This window comes from Myotis brandtii, unplaced genomic scaffold (genome assembly GCF_000412655.1).
Source record: "Myotis brandtii unplaced genomic scaffold, ASM41265v1 scaffold475, whole genome shotgun sequence".
NCBI classification, from domain to species: domain Eukaryota; kingdom Metazoa; phylum Chordata; class Mammalia; order Chiroptera; family Vespertilionidae; genus Myotis; species Myotis brandtii.
This window is the reverse complement of record NW_005368148.1, coordinates 1,874,265-1,891,788: the sequence shown is the minus strand read 5'-3', so window position 1 is coordinate 1,891,788 and position 17,524 is coordinate 1,874,265. Positions and strand designations below refer to the sequence as shown.

Below are 17,524 nucleotides of genomic sequence, written 5' to 3'. Positions count from 1 at the left end.
AAAAGCTTTGCAAGCTGTGATTAAGGGCTTTTTCTCTCTTTTTTTCTTTTCTGCAATTAGAATTCTGACTAGTTGAAAAGTCACATATGATCTCACTTGAATTTGCCAGCCTTCAGCCGAGACTCACATTGCTTTATATCTCACTGATACCCCAAAATAAGTAGTCCTGAGCCAAAGATACCAGCAGACATTAAAACACGTTTTGATGTTACTAATAAGAGGGGAAGTACTAGATGATTAATCTGATAATTCCCTATTCCCAAGAAACATATACTGCTCAATAGGCATTTGCAAATCAGTGTTTCATCCACTATGTTCAACTATTGCTATTAGGAATTTGTGATTTCATTTGCAGTCTATCCAAATTTGGGTAATGCAGGATGCCAGGGGTTCTAACTAACCATTATGTAGTAAAACTAATAGTAGCAGACACACACTGCTTGTATTTTTCACTATCAAAATGAATTAAGGCTCTATTCATTAATACTGGGGACAACCAGGCAGTGAATTAGGAAGAACCTATTAGGTTTACCAAAGTAAAGGAGATTGCTTCTATTATCTATTTCTGGCTTATTTTCTAATGCAAATAGTGGTTATAGTTCATTTGGTCTGTGTGCAACCTAAATCCCTTTTTCCCCTTTTTGCGAAAATGTATGTGCTCTTAATGGAGTTTTTTTTCCCCCTAAGACTCTGATACAATGTTTTGTCCTTCGTTCTCACCTGCGATTTTTGCTACAGAAATGAATGACAGTCTACATTCAGAGTTCCTGGTCTATTAGAAGTGGGAATGGGGGGTAGAAGGTAAAATTTAACATAGTGCATTGCAATATGAAAGTGCTGTCAGTAATGAAGATACCCATAAGGTGATCCTGGGATACAGGAAAGAGTTCTCTGTGGGGAACATAAATAAAAGGAAAGTCTAATGTCTGAGTATCCACCAAGATGTTGCTACTGATACCAACCACAGAATTTATTTCAGTTGTGGAACAATATAGATAATAAATCTAAGAAAGGGATTCCCATTCATTCCTACAATTTTAGTTCTTTTTCATTAAAATAAAAAAAAAGTGTTCAGGCCCTGCGGATCTCTCAATAGACCACTTAAACAATGCAGTCATTAGAAATAAACGCCAGGTATTGTGCATTCTTTTTATTAAGTCTTCATTAAACAATGCAGACATTTTATTACAACAAAGAACATAACATTTAATGGTTTTCATTTAGTCCTTCAAAGAAAGCTTTAAAGGAACTATAATTTCAAAGTGACCAAGCCAACTCTGTGAATTAGTGTACAGAACTATCACACATGTAGAGTTATCCCTCCAATCTAGGGGGAGCATATAGGATACACAGGGAAAGTAACAGTATAAACAACAGTAAAAAATGGGTAAGTGGAAACAGCATATAGATGAAAACTTTATACCCATTTAAGATGTATACACCTTGCAAAGGAAAAATAATTCATTTCCAAGTCTCAGTTCTCTCCTTGTATTAAATGACATTTCTCCCTCTGTAACTAGTATTAGTTTTTGTTGGTTTTTCTCCAGAGTAAGATCACCTGGTTATTTGGGTGTTTATACTTCTGTTCAGTAGTAGTTGATGCTATACTTTATATGTCCACATTCTCAAGGCTTCAAAATAAATTAGGTAGTAGCTCTGAAGGAAATGTGATAAGCTTCACCTTTCTACTGATTTTTAACTATGTCTCAGTGGTACCTATACTAGAACTAAGTGGCTTTATGCCTTATAAAAAGCGATGATTGATAACCACTAAGCAGAGAATTCAGGCTACAAGATTTTACCTACCTACCTGGGATTGGATTATTTTGATAAGATGGTGATACACAAATAGATTTTGATATAAGAAAACTAAAAGGTATGTTAAATATTGCTGAGACTAAGATTTTAAATTCCTGTTTCTGGTTGACCAGATGGAAGCATCTGCATATAAAAGCTAGACGCAGAGTTTTACTGCATGAAGGAAGCCCTTTACCATTTATGAAAAGCCCAATGTGGTCTATAATTCACTCAGATAAACTGGTCCCTAGACACTGACCTTAGGGAAGGATGTGAGAGAATAACTCAGATTTAGATTTAGGGCTCAAAGTTACTGAGACATAGGAAGGTATGGAGAGATATACTGAGTCTCGTCAGAGGAGAGTTAAGTAACCTGGTTAATCCTAGAACTGTCAAGCCAGGTCAGAATATCACTGGCCTCTGAAAGGTGAGATAAATGAAACATCACACCAGATGCATTCTTTGATATTCAGGTAGCACAGCTTTAGAAAAAAACAATCCCAGTACCACAAGTTTAGATTTATCCTGTTAACTCTAACATTTCTAAATAATTCCAAAACACTGAAAGAATGCTTAACTTAACACAACTTTCTATTGCCCCCAAAATAGGTTTTTGTATTTTGACTTACCAAAAAATGGATCTTATGTTTTGGAGGTAAACTTGTTTTCTTATACAACCAAAACTCTTAAACTATCTTGGTAAATTATCTTTTTAACAGGTTATCTTTTCGTCTTCTGTAAAGATTTCACATTGTTTTATTCAATATTGTTTTTAAAAGAAGTTAACACATTGTACACACTTTTAGTATTGCTGCATATTATTTGTAATTTTATTTGGTATAGTATCCCTTTCAGAGTTATTTTTGTATATTTACAGTGAATTAAAGTGAACAGACCCATGCCTCCCCCTCCCGATTAAAAATAAAAAGGAAAACGGAGGGGGCAGGGAAGACAAGAACAACAAAAGAGATTAGGTTCTGCCCTAATCATTCAACTGTGGGGATGCAGTAGTCAGCTTTTTGCACCCATTCTCCATGATAAAAAGAAAAAAGAGAAAAAGAAAAAGGAAAAAAAAAACTTTCTGGGATTACTATGAAGTATTTCAAGAACCTCCAGTAGACTTCTGGATTTGTTCCTTTAAAATCAGGATACTCTGCCTTTGCTCAGGAGGCAGCATGGCAATTTGATCTGCAGTCAGTTGAAGAACCTGCATGATCAAAGCTGCCTTTTCTTGATCCTGTGGAGTTACTTGGCTCTGCCCTGGACTAAAACTGCTAGGCTGGCCTCCACTTTGCTTGCTTGCCCCCTGTACGCCTGTTCCCTGCATGCCTGCCCCTTGCATGCCTCCTCCCTGCATGCTTGCTCCCTGCATGCCTGCTCCCTGCATACCTGCTCCCTGCATGCCTGCTCCCTGCATACTTGCTCCCTGCATGCCTGCTCCCTGCATGCCTGCTCCCTGCATACCTGGTCCTTGCATGCCTGCTCCCTGCATACCTGGTCCTTGCATGCCTGCTCCCTGCATACCTGGTCCTTGCATGCCAGCTCCAGGATTTCCCACCCCTGAAATGCTTGGGACCTGCCTGGGTCCCTGTGGACCACCTGCCCCCATATTAATGGGACCAGGACCCTGGATTCCACTGGTCATAGGGCCTCTTGAACCGGGGCCAGGGCCCCGTATCTCCATTCCTCTTCCATCCATGCCTCTGGCTTCCATTGCACAGGTCTCCATTCCTCTTCTCTCCATCACTCGTGCCTCTAAGACCTCAGTTTCCATGGCTCGGGTCTCCATCCCTCGAGAGTCTCTACTACCTCTACCATCCAGAGGTAGAACCCTTTGATCTATCATTGGTCCTCTGGGCTCTCCAATTAGCATTCTGGGATCGGTGATTGGCCCTCCCCTCATCTCATGTGAGGAAGGGCCACGGCCGTCATGACCAGGGGCATGGTGCATGGGGGGGCCCTGATGAGGTGGCCCAAGATAGCCCCTGGGCTCCACTTCTCCAGTGTGAGTGACTGAAAGCAAAGTCCCTCCACGCGGGTCATTTGGAGCATCTCCCAACAACCCTCGAGGAGGTAGTCCACCAGCAGTCATGGGTCCACGTGGCATAGGAGCTCTAGGATCCGACATCTGCATCTGTCCCCGCTCCAAAGGCACAGGACCAACCACTGGCATTCCAACTTGGGGCTGCAGAGCTCCACCAGGAGTTAAAGAACCAGGTCCAGGAACTGCAGCTGGCATGGGCCCCGGGGCCGGAATTCCACCCTGGATAGGGGTCTGCATCAGAGGAGGGATGTCTTTCACAGGTCTTCTAGCCAAATGCTGGGGCTGAGGAGCTGGAGGGTTTTGCTGGTTCAGCAACACATTAGGTCCTGGGCAGAGCCCAGGGCCAGGGCCAGGGCCAGAGACGGGGCCAGCGACGGGGCCAGCGACAGGTCCAGCAACAGGACCAGCGACAGGACCAGACACAGGCTGAGATTTGCCTGGGATCAGCGGTGTAACGTGTATCTTGCGATGCAGAATTTTCAGAGCAATCTCTGGGTCCATGATTCTCATCACTACTTGCGCCTGCAACAGCGCATAAGCCAGTTGCGGGTTCTGAAGCAACATGTTTCGCGCTTCCTGGTGGCTGTTTTGGACACAGAGCTTCATCTGCTTCATCAGCTCCAACATCTGCTCCGGGGGGAGACTAGCGACTGCTCGGGTAATTGACTCAGGGGCGTCCTCCGGATCGATGGGGTCCCCATAGGGGGAGTCAATGATGGGCGCCGCAGGCCCCAAGCTCTTCAACTCCTCCTTGTTCTTTTCACTGGCAGCATTGTCCACCCGCAGCGCCCGGCCGCTGAACTCCCGCCCATTCAGGTTCCGCATGGCACTGAGCGCGGTCTCCTGGTCTTGGTACTCGCAGAAGCCATAACCCTTGGGTTTCCCCGTCTCTCTATCGTATACGAGCCGGAAACTGACAACGGAACCAACCTCCGAAAAAATGTCCTTTAACTGCTCCTCGGTGGCCTCATAAGGAATGTTCCCCACGAACACTGAACGCAGCGATCGATCCATGGCCGGGTCTCTCACCGACAAACTCGACATGATTCCGGCCGTGCACACAGCGGCGAGCGGGATCCCTGCGAGTCGTCCTTCTCCGACCCACACTTCCGCTGAGCAACGGAAGGGGCTCTTCAATTCCGGGTAGAAACCTCACCGGGGCGCCGAAGTCGTTCCGCCCGCCCGCGGAATCTGCACTTGTACGTTCCTCTAAACTAACTGATGCTTTCTGTCCCTCGTCTACGCGGCTCTGCCAGCGACTTATTACCTAGACGCACGATTCCTTTCTCGTCTCTTACTGCGTAGACTCCTGACGGGGCACCGCTCCTCGCCAGGAAAAGCTTGGTGCGCATTAACCACAGTAAAGATGGCCGCAGAGACTTCACCATGGCAACAAGAGACTCCGCCCCGTCCCTGACGTCAAGGGCCCGTCGGCTTCCGTTCGCCCGCGCGGGAAACCGCCGACCGAAAGCCCTGTCGGGCTGCCTTTTCTTTATTCTGATAACAAGTGTTTCCATAGAGCCGTTTCTGCTTGTCAGCTACAGGAAAGTGTAATCGTTTCTAAGCACATTTCGGATTTGCTCCTTAAACTACAAAGGGAATAGGAAAATATTTTTGGAAAATAGCTTCCCAGAAACACAAGCCGAAAGTGTGCGCGGCTTCATCCCCGCCCCCATCCTCTCCCTCCGCTAACCGCTGTGGCTTGGTGGCCGGCCCTTGCAAGTTTTTCTCTGTGCATGCAGGCTGCAGTCGAGCTTTCATAATATTAATTTTTTCTTTAACCGAATATTAATGATGAATAATAAATATGGCTGCAGCTGCAGAGTAGGAATTAAATTGAGCAATTCTTACTTGTATATTGTAGGCGTTTATATTGGTTCTGATTGTTATAAACTGATGCAATAATTTTACCTCTACTATGAAGCGAAGAGCAAACTATAGTTATTTACAGTCTGTTGCGAGTTTTGTTGGCAGAAATTGTGTATATTTGTGTGTGTTTGTGTGTGTTCCCCCCACCCCCATTTAACAAAACCGAAGCTTGTAGAGGGCTAGGTAATTTGCTGAGCTTCCAGTAAATGGCAAAGCCAGAATTTCTACACAGGTATGGTCTATTATAGCTCCAGAACTGCGCTGCCCCTTACGGTAGCCACTAGCCACCTGTAGCTATTTGAGTACTTCCAATGTGGCTAGTTTGAGAAATTGAACTTTTAATTTAATTTATTTATTAATATAAACATCAAAACCGAAACATAGGCTACTGGAAATTTTTTTAGTATGTTTGAAACAACTTAGGTATAGTATCTACTTTTGCAATGATAAGTTATATTTAATCTAAATAAAAATCAAGTATATCCAGTTAAAATTTAACACTCTAATTGAGATGTGCTATATGTGTAAAATACAGGCAATATTTTGAAGAGAATATTTTGAAATGTAAAATCTCATTAACTTTATATTGTTTACATGTTGAAGGGATATTTTAATATGTAAGGTTAAACAAAATATGATTTAACATTAATATCACTTATTTCAGTTTTTAAAATGTGGTTCATTAGGAAAATTTAAATTACATAGGTGGATTATATGTCTATGAACTGCACTGCTCCAAAGCCTAAGACTTAATTCCTAAACAGGGAATCATTTTATTCCACATATGCCTTTTTTAAAAGATTTATTTCAGAGAGGAAGGGAAAGGGAAAGAGAGATAGAAACATCAATGATGAGAGAGAATCATTGATTGGCTGCCTCCTGCGCGCCCCACACTGAGGATTGAGCCCACAACCTGGGTATGTGCCCTGACCAGGAATCAAACCGTGACCTCCTGGTTCATAGATCAACCCTCAACCACTGAGCCATGACGGCAGGGCTCACATATGCCTTTTGAAGGAATTATGAAACTTTAAATTTCATCAAAAACTGTGTTTCGTATCATAGGTGTATATCATATACAGTTTAATGTATAGATCTGAAATGAATATGAAGGTTTAGCTACAAATAAGGCAAAACCTTCATTTACCTTTAAATGTTTTAATTTTTCTTTAAAACAGGCTTGGGCATAGCTATTTATTCATGATAACTGATATCTGCAAGTGATAAAAGTGTATATCACCTAATAAAATCTTCCTGCTCCATCAAAAGAAATAGAATAGTGACTGCTATCAATGTTTTTCCCCCTGATTCTTTCATTGGAGGTGGAGCATGGGTGAAGAGAGTTAAGAAAGATATCATTTGGGAAAGCTAAACACAAGTCTATTTGTCTTATTCCCATACTATCTCTTGAGTAGCCATGGCTTTTTTACACACATTCTGTCGAGGACCACTTAGACATCGATTATGTGTATAATTGTGTGTATGTTAAATGTAGTAACCGTGAGGACGGTAATAGGCTATTGGAATAAATTATAAAGATTTAAAAAGATTGTACTGCTTCTCTGGCAGTTTCTTGACTTGCTGCTGCTATTTATATCCCAGGGGGGCTCACACTTGAGCAGGCATCAGAACCACCTGGAGCCATGGCTTAATCAGATTGCTGGGTCTCTTCACCTCTCCTGCCTGATTCTGACTCAGTATTTCTGAGGTGAGAATGGAGAATTTGCCTTCCTAACAAGTTCACAAGTGATGCTGATACCATTGGTCTGGGGACCCCACTTTAAGAATCATTGATCTAAACCAGTGATGGCGAACCTTTTGAGCTCGGCGTGTCAGCATTTTGAAAAACCCTAACTTAACTCTGGTGCCGTGTCACTTATAGAAATTTTTTGATATTTGCAACCATAGTAAAACAAAGATTTATATTTTTGATATTTATTTGCTGGAGGCTGGTCCATCCTTACTGCTTGACACAGTCGCTGCAGGGAAGAAACATCTGCACAGAATATGTTTCAAGGGACCTGGGGTATATGGCATACTGTTCTTAATTTAACTATGAACAATCACTCTTAAACTACATAATCTTTACTTAGGATAATCTCCTTCAGTTACTTCCTTGTAGCTTAACAGAACAATAGAGTAGTGATCTTGGAATGGAGATAACAAACGCCCTAACCTTTGGAATAGAATGGATAGGATTAAAATCAACTGGTATAAATACAGATGTCACAGGAGAGAAAAAAAACAGAACCTGGCGGGAGAACCTCGCTATGCTGATCATCTGAACGCTATCTCCGCTATCTCCGTGTCATTCCTTCTTCGCCGACTCCATCCACACCTTTGGGAACCCCTGGACCTGATGGGGTTGGACCCCAACATTTATTTTATATATTTAAATGTCATTTAACAAAGAAAAATCAACCAAAAAAATGAGTTCACGTGTCACCTCTAACACACGTGTCATAGGTTTGCCATCATTGATATAAACAGAGGGACTTGAAGTGTTTAATTTTTTTTTTTCATTTGTATCAGGCCAACCTAAATTTAGTACACTCTGTTAAAAAGTATGAGATATTAGTGATCTTAAAAAAGTATAATACTTTTCAGTGCTGGTCAGTGTGTGCAGTGGTTAGAGGGCCAGCCCTCACACTAAAGGGTCATGTGTTTGATTCCTGGTCAAGGGCACATATTCCTGAGTTGCAGGCTTCTTCCCCAGGCCTGGTCTGGGTGTGTGCAGGAGGCAACCAATCAATGTGTCTATCTCACATCAATGTTACTCTCCCCCGCCTCCACCTCCCTGACTCCCTTCCACTCTCTCTAAAACTCAATGGAAAAAATATCCCCAGGTGAAGATTAACAAAAAATTCATTATTACTTTAATGTTGACCTAATACCACTAGTACTTGCTGATCCCACATTGAAGATATCCTGGGCTTAAACAATGGTTAAATCGAGTAGTTGAGGAGCTTTGGGAACATACAGGCAGGAAGAAGCATGACTATAAGATTGTGCTCTTGGTCATAGGTCTTCTGTGTTCTCTTTCAAACTAGAAGAATGGTTTGATATGGCTCCATTCATAGAGGACCAGTGTGACCCAGCACATAGCTCAATGCTCAGGACACATAAATTATTACTTATAATGAACTGAGTGGCCTAGAATTACCAAGCACTTTTAGAAACCAATGTACATTTCCCTTACCAGCATAGATCTAACCTGGAAGAACTTCCTTTTTTATGACTTTCTTTGATCCCATAATGTTTTAACTTTAAATATTTATAGCATGACATACACTCTGAAGAAAAATGCACATGACATCTTACACATTCAGGGATCAATTCTTTCAATAAATCAAAATATCAACTGTACTAAGAGTGATTTTTAAACAAATACAACAGGGCATATGGCCAAATGGGAGCTGTCCTTCAAAGTAATCACTTACAGAAACTAAACTGGCAGGCCTCCATTTTTCAAAATGATTCTTAAACTCCTACCCTGAAATTGTTTCAGGGCTCATTTCTAACTCAATGGTATCCTTGTTTTCAACCAAGAACAGCGTTATGCACTAAATCACCTAACTTTCTGACCTGACTTGGCCAAAATATGATAGTAAATATTTCCACATATCAAATCTTATATCAGAATGTAAAGATTCTATAGGCTTCGTGGGCATTAAAACATTATTCACCAGCCCTGGCTAGTGTTGCTCATTGGAGCATCATCCAGTACACTAGAGTGTGGCAGGTTTCATTCCTGGTCAGGGCACATATCCAGGTTGGGGAGGTGGCGGGGAGGGTGGTCATTCCCCGGTTGGGGCACATGCAGGAGATGGCCTATAGATATTTCTTTCTCACATTGATGTTTCTCTCTCTACATCTCTCTCTTCTCTCCCTCCCTCTAAAATCAATTTAAAAAATTACCATAGATTAATGGACAGGTTCTAAAGATAGGTACTAACCGCGCCCGGCTAGCTCAGTCGGTAGAGCATGAGACTCTTAAAGATAGGTACTAAAAATATGTTTAGCTATGACAGGCATTTTTGAAATAAGTGTATTTGACCTTCAAGGAATAGATCAAAATCCACTCCTCCACAAAGTTCTCCTTAATCTCCCTCCTCCTTTCTCTAGATTGGAAGTTCATTTCCTTTAGATATAAACCATTCCTTATCTGTACCTTTTAATGAGAGTAACTCCTCTAGCTTTTACTAGAATTGTGATTTTCTAAACTATAGCATCATTCAAGGAAGGAGCTGGAGTCCTCTTTGTTAATGAACAAAATGCCATTATGAGCATCATATAGAAACATCTTAGAAATGCAAACTTTGGTGCCTGACTTTAAGCCTACTGCATCAGAAACTCTTGGGTGGTGGGAGTGATGTGTGTGTGTGCAAGTGTGTGCATGTGCTTTCTGAAATTTCTTTCAACAAGCCTCCCAGGTGATTCTGATACAGGCTAAAGTTCAAGAACCACTGAACTAAAGGAATATAATCATTTGTCTTCTTCACTATCATATCTTCAGCATCGAGGACAAAGCTTAGCACAGATGGGTACTCATTATATATTGAATCCATGATGGGAAGTGACTTGAGAGGTAGCTAATTCACAAACCCTTCATTTTACCCAAGAGGAAATCTGTGGCATTAAAGATCATGCCCCAAATCAGAATGGGGACCTGCTGCCAGAACCCTTGTCACTTTATTCCTAGGTCAGTGAGACTTGTTCCATGTTACTATTTGATAAAATAGATATGAAATATTAGAGACAGAGAAGAGTGGTAACGTGTAGTCACCAGGAACATCTTCCTGATGAGGTTGGGATTAAAGGGATGGGTTATAATCAGATGTGCATTAACAGAAGATGAGGAGAATAAGCCAAGAGCTAGAAATAGCCAAGACATGAAATTGAAAACTGGTGTTTTTGATACTCTCAGAGGAAACGAATAGAGAGTTGGTGAATAGCGGTGATCAAAGATAGTCTTTGGGGCAAATTACAACAAGGCCTTAAAGATCAGATTCATGAATCTAAATTTGATCTGAGAGTCAGCAGACTTTCTTCTATCTTTCTGAAACATGGACCGAGAATAATAATGGCAGAGGTCTAAGAATACTAATCTTACACAGTTCTTTGCAATGATACCTGTTACACTTGGACTATTCTTTTTAATCTAATATATATATAAGCCTAAGCGACTGTTCAACCGGTAGCTATGATGTGCACTGACCACCAGGGGGAAGACGCTCCGACCAGTAGGTTAGCTTGCTGCTGTGGTCCAGCTGATCAGTACTTGGGGAGATGGGCTGGACACTCCCTGGAGCCCTCCCGTGGCCCCTCCCTGGCCCCATTAGTGCACCGGTGGGGTCCCTTGGCCTGGCCTGCACCCTCTCGCAATTCGGGACCCCTTGGGGGATGTCAGAGAGCCAATTTCGGCCTGATCCCTGCAGGCCAGGCTGAGGGACCCTACCGGTACACAAATTAGTTTATTTTAATTTTATCTAAATTATGGCAGTTGGTCTTTCTACATTTAACATCTATAACATGGCCTCATTCTTATTACTCACATGTTCTTTTATTCTCCTTTGGCTAGATTGTGCCACTCATTTGTTATGTTTCATACATGATTTGTGCTTTTCAGCCTCCTAGCTTTTACTCATACTATTTTTTGTTGGTGGTGGTAATTTTTTCTTTTGTCTCTTTCTTTTCTCATCTCCCCCTGCCCCTCCAGTGTATAAATTCTTTGTCTTTCAATGCTAACCTCAGACATTTTTTTTTTTACAGCAGAGTAGTGATTATCTTTTCTCTTGTACTAGAGGTACCAATATTCTTGTACTACCACTTAAGCATAGAACCCATATCTCATTTCTATTTTCATATTACTTAGCCCAGTGCCTTGTATATTACAAACATTCAGTAAATATTTTTTAAATTAATTCAAGATCATCTTATTCCAGATTACATAGTTACCAAATGGTAATTTAATGCTTTCAGCTTACAAAACACTTTCCTTTGGGTTCTCTCATCTGGTCTTGACAACAATTTTGTGGGGTGCATACCTTTATATACTAATTTTAAAGATGTGGAAACTTAGAGAACAGTTACCTAAAACTTTACCTAACAATGGACTCACTCAAAATACAGATACTATTCATAACAACTCTGAGTACTTAATACAGAGCTGCCCACTCATAAATGCTTTATAAAATACATTATTTTGTTTAATACTTTCAACAACCCTTCTGAGATAGGCAGCCATAGTATCTGAATTTATAGCTAAAGAAATATAGAGACACAAAGCTGTTAAATAGTGTGCCCATTTTAACTGGCAGAGACAAGATGTTAACACACATAATTTGACTCAAAGAACTCAAGCTCTTACATTATTCCATTAGTTTCCCAAGGATACATAGCCAGGGAGTAGCAGAGCTACAGCCTAAGATCAGGTCTTTTGATTTTAAACTTCTCATTTCACAATGAGTGCCTTAATCACAGGTTATGGGGGCCCGGGCACAATCCCCCTTGGCCTTTTGCCTGATTGAGTGTAACTAATTGCAATTTTGACATCACAATCAGTACTGTGACAACAGATGGACTATACAATGTAAAGACTGCAGCAATTGAGAAAAAAATGTTACTTTTTTCAATTTATAGGGCTATAGTTAAATATCAAATAAGAATTTTTAAAAAGCACCCAGTTAGATAGGTAATGAATGTGTTTTTCATAAAATGAAAGAGCCCACATTTCTCAAATCCCAAATTAGGTCGTTTCATGACATTTTCCCCCCACAATTTAAAAAATGTATTTAATAGGAAACAACATACAGAGAAATAATGATTTAATTTACTTATACATGAGAAGAACGGCTTTTATTGGCAAGAGGAAGATTTCATGAATTTGGAACTACCAGGAATATGCCATTTCAGGACTAGAGATTGGACAGAAGCAAATGCTCTCTCTGGAAAGACAGAGTTCAACCTCATTTTTAAAAATAGAAGGGGGGTGGGGGGGAATGAGGCCCAGGGAAGACAAGGGGCTCCACTAGGGTCAGGTGCCTACTTACTGGCCTAGCTTGTAGTGGGATTTAGATAATCAGACTTTCCCTTCTAAACTATGCTCCCAGAACTCTGAAGACAGTGGAGTGAAGGAGTTAAGAACAGACTTTAATTTTAGAGAGACTTGGCTTGACTGTCTAGCTCAAGTACCTGGGTAGCCTTGGACAAATCTCTGTGCTTCCATTTTTCCATCATTTAAATGAGAATAATATCACCTGTATTAGATAATTATGTGGAATATATAGCAAATGTGATCATTACTTATTTTGTGCAGTAATTATCAACCTACATTTGTTATGTAGAATTAATAGTAGTAGATGAAGCAGCATCTTAAGTGCAAAGAAACCCAAGTTTTAGTCTAATGCTGTTTTTTGTTTTGCGTATATCTTCATTTTTATCTTTAAAGGGGTGGACTGGGTAAACTAATGGTCTATTTTCAGAATATATTATTTTTAAAACTGTACAGAGACCACCTTGGATAACCATTGCCATTTTAACGTAACTTATGGTAGATTTATAGTTGAACATGGATAATTTTTAGGTGCTATCCCATTAGACACTTCAATGAGAATTGTACTGCTCATTTTGGTGTTCATTAAGTTCTTATACTAAATGAAATGCACTCTTTAAATATTTAGTGGCTGAATTTCCACTGATTCATTTTTTCTTAAAAAGGGCCTGCCTGAAGTTTGTGGAACATCCAGGCTTATACAAAACTGCACAGGCCTGGCACACAGGCTACCTATCCGAGCATATGTTCAGGATGTCATTAGGACTACTACTTCGGAGTGTGCCCTGGCGGACATAGGCCATTTATTCAGACATGGAAGTGCATAACTAACTAGACAAGAAGCAGAGCTACCTTATTCTTGCTTCAGGCTGTCACCTGAAAGAACAGAGGGGAAGGAAGCATGAACTGTAGAAAAGTACAAGTCCTGAAACCAGTTCTCGAATAAAGACATCCTTTAGGTTTAAGATGAACAATTCATGGATCTTTGTTTCTGTGACCAGAGAAATCCATTACCCAGCATCAGAGACATGTCTGAACTGTGATGCGCTTCAGAAGTTAGGCTGGTATCTTTCTTCTGAGGCTCAATTAGCCTATAGGATGAGCCTATATTTGTACTAAGTCACAGGAAAGAAGACTTCCTAAAATATTTGATTGAGGGCTCAGGTTGTTAAAACAAAACAAAATAACAGTGTGACAGAATGTATTTTGAATGATCACATTTTACGAATCCTTGAGAAATGTTACTTCAGAGTGCCATTTCAAATTGGCCACAAAACAATTCAATTCCCAGAGTCAAAAATTAGATAAAAACATAAAATCTAATGTTTGTGGGAATTTAGTAGCTAGCCCTTTTTGATACAAGTACAGAAAACAACTCCAACCATGGTATGCAAAAGAGGTAATGGTGGGATTTTAATATGGTTGCCCCCCCCTTATCTGTCCAATGGATATGTTCCGAGACCCCCAGTGGATGCCTAAAACCATAGATAGTACAAAACCCCATATACACTATGTCTTTTCCTATACATGTATACTTATGATAAAGCTTAATTTATGAATTAAGCATAGTAGATTAACAATAACTAATAATATAGAAGAATTATAACAATATACCACAATAAGTTATGTGAATGTGGTCTCTCAAAATATCTTGTACTTTACTCACCCTCTTTTGATGATATGAGTAGGTAAAATGCTTATGGGTAAAATGAAGTGAGGTGAGTGATGCAGGTAGGCATTGTGACATAGTGTTAGTTCCTATAAGGGTTACTTGGAATCAAGCACTGAAATGCCAGGGCCCATCTGATAACCCAGACAGCTATTGAGTGACCATTGGAAGTGGGGAACAAGGAGGAGAGCACATAGAGCAGTGATGGCGAACCTATGACACGCGTGTCAGAGGTGACACGCGAACTCATTTTTTTGGTTGATTTTTCTTTGTTAAATGGCATTTAAATATATAAAATAAATATCAAAATATAAATCTTTGTTTTACTATGGTTGCAAATATCAAAAAATTCCTATATGTGACACGGCACCAGAGTTAAGTTAGGGTTTTTCAAAATGCTGATACGCCGAGCTCAAAAGGTTCGCCATCGCTGACATAGAGTGTGGCTACACCAGGCAGAGGGATGAGTACGTTCTCGGAGGGCTAGAGTGGGGCAGCGTGAGACTTCATCATGCCACTGAGAATGGTCCACAATCAAAAACTTGTGATAGTTTATTTTTGCAATTTTCCATTTAATATTCTCAGACTGCAGTTGACCTCTGGTAACTGAAACTATGGAAAGCGAAACTGCAGATGAGGGGAAACTACAGTACTGTTATCTCTCAGAACCTACATGCAGAGGATTAGTCTGCTCCGGCTGCCACTACAAAATGCCATAGACTGGGTGATTTAAACAAGTGGAATTAATTCATTTTCTCACAGTTCTGGAAGCTGGAAGTCTAAGACCAAGATGCCAGCATGTTCGCTTTCTCCAGAGGCCTCTCCGCCACCTTCTCACTGTGGACCCACATGGTCTTTCCTCTCTGTGTACAAATCCCTCGTGTCTCTTCCACTTCTTACAAAGATACCAGTCATATTGGATTAGGGCACAACCAAATAAGTAACATTGGAGGTTAGGGTTTTGACATATGAATTTGGTTGGGGGAAGGCACAACACGCAGTCATGCAGTCATCTTTAGGAAATGGGCAATTATAACACATTCAGAATGCTCTATTCCCATTCTCTCTCTCTCTCTCTCTCATACACACACACACACACACACACACACACACACACAACACACTTATACACAACATACCTCTCCTCTGCTTGAAGAACCAGATCTCTCTGGTTTCTCTCCCTGGCCCGCTGTTATTTAAGGGGGCTCATCTATAGGCTTTGACTAACTTGTTATAGATTTGTCCAAAGAGAAGGATTGCTTCTCTGAGTGCTGATTCCAGCTCCTGGGAGAGAGAGTACTTAAAGGTTCAGCTCTGTGATTTAATTCTGCCTGCAGGGAGAACACAGAAAGCCCATGTATAATCTGATGTCCATCTTTGATTTGATGTCCATCTATGATTTAAGCCAACATAGGAAAGGGATTGGGACCAGGGTGATAGTGACACTTTTTATCAACTTTGTGCTCGGGCCCAGCAATCAGCTGCAGTGGGAGGGACCCTACAGACCCTTGCAGTGCCTGGAGTTAACCCCCTTTACCTTTACCTGCTGGGCTGCGAAGAGGTCAAGGACAGGGCACTTAGGGGTTCAGTGCGGTAGCTATTAATCACCAGGTACGGGTTTTCAATTATTTTAAGCACTGATGCAGCTGTCCTTGTAGCAGCTGAATGTCTATCCTCGATGACCATCTCCAAAAGTAGTTCCTATTGGGATACCCTTGTTAGGGAGGGGAGCAGTTAAAAGGATTGTTGTGAACTAGGCAGCCATTCTCAAAGTGTCTACCATCAGAGGTTTTCTATAACATTCCTTTAAGTCATTCCCTCTGTGTCTGCAAAAATAAAATATCTGTTCCCCAAATGGGTAATTTTCATAGAAATGTTAAAATACTGATTTAGCCACACATTAATGATCTTCAGAAAATTCACACATATATATATATACTAGAGGCCTGGTGTACGAAAATTCGTGCACTGGGGGGGCGTCCCTTAGCCCAGCCTGTGCCCTCTGGCAGCCCAGGAGCCCTCGGGGGATGTCCACCTGCCAGTTTAGGTCCACTCCCCTGGAGTGGAACATCCTTGGAGCTGCCAAAGAGGTGGGAGAGGCTCCCGCCACCACTGCTGTGCTCTCAGCCGGAAGCCTGGCTTGTGGCTGAGCAGAGCTCCCCCTGTGTGAGTGCACAGACCACCAGGAGAGAGCTCCTGCATTGAGCATCTGCCCCCTGGTGGTCATTGCACGTCATAGCGACTGGTCATTCCATTCTTAGGGTCAATTTGCATATTACCCTTTTATTATATAGGATGATTTTCTTGAAGGTGAATAGAGTATACATTTTAATATATCAAACTATTCTCATATAAAATATTAATTCTTTGACAATTTAATGATATAATAACTAATAACAATTCTTCTATTTATTATCATCTTCACCACTGTCATATGACATTTACCTTGAAATAGCTGCACATGCATTGTCTCAGAGCAGTGCAATGAGAGAATTGCCTCTTGCTCACCTCCAGGTGTTTGCCAATCCCCTCCTGGCTCTGGAGAACAAAGCAAGTGCCTGCAGGGAGACAGGCCTGTGCAAGTGACCTATTCCTCTGGAGCTCAGTCTTTTGTCAGCCCTGAAAGTGGAGTTGTGTGTGTTAACCCACGGCCCATGAGGGGTCCAGGAAAGAGAAGCCGATGCCTGCAGGGAGACTACAGAAAGTGCAGAAGGTTCCCTGCCGGTGTAATGCTCTGGAGTTCGCTGCCAAGGTCCCAGGCCTGAGCAATTGTTGCCGGCATTCATTCTCTGTGGCCGGACTTCCACAGGGAGGCCAGCTTCCAAGAATCCCGAGACCAGGTGTCTGCAGTTGGGGAGGAGATGGGGGAAGGCAGGAAGGAAACTTACCTCACACATTTCAGATCAGCACTGGCCTGATAATTCCCTAGGAATCCTGTTATTTCTTAGCAACTAAAATGGATTTATCACCTATTTTGTAAATATCTACTGAGCACAGGCTGTGTGGAAGGTAGGCACTGAGCTTGACAGCTTGAGTGTTTCAATGTGAACTGAAATGTGACCCTTGCTTTCACTACAGCTTTTCACTAGAA

The 17,524-nt window shown here is 41.4% G+C and overlaps 2 protein-coding genes across 3 annotated transcripts in view; one reads left to right on the top strand and one right to left on the bottom strand.

Annotated features, from left to right (window-relative positions):
* Window positions 1-17,524, top strand: part of PRKG1 (protein kinase, cGMP-dependent, type I) — a 995,570-nt gene that overhangs the window by 552,887 nt on the left and 425,159 nt on the right. The window lies entirely within an intron of this gene.
* CSTF2T (cleavage stimulation factor, 3' pre-RNA, subunit 2, 64kDa, tau variant) lies at window positions 1,136-5,228 on the bottom strand. 2 transcript variants are annotated; one of them, XM_005875926.2, is made up of 2 exons: window positions 3,337-5,228; window positions 1,136-3,306 (listed from the first exon to the last, which is right to left on the bottom strand). In XM_005875926.2, exons 1-2 carry the CDS (start codon window positions 4,883-4,885, stop codon window positions 2,900-2,902), a joined length of 1,956 nt encoding a protein of 651 aa, XP_005875988.1. In that variant the 5' UTR covers window positions 4,886-5,228; the 3' UTR covers window positions 1,136-2,899. The 2 variants fall into 2 exon arrangements, with proteins under 2 accessions (XP_005875988.1, XP_005875987.1); XM_005875925.2 differs by having other exon boundaries at window positions 1,136-5,228.

Coding starts and splice junctions, on each gene's coding strand:
- CSTF2T (XM_005875925.2), bottom strand. CDS start 4,885: ATGTCGAGTTTGTCGGTGAGAGACCCGGCCATGGATCGATCGCTGCGT.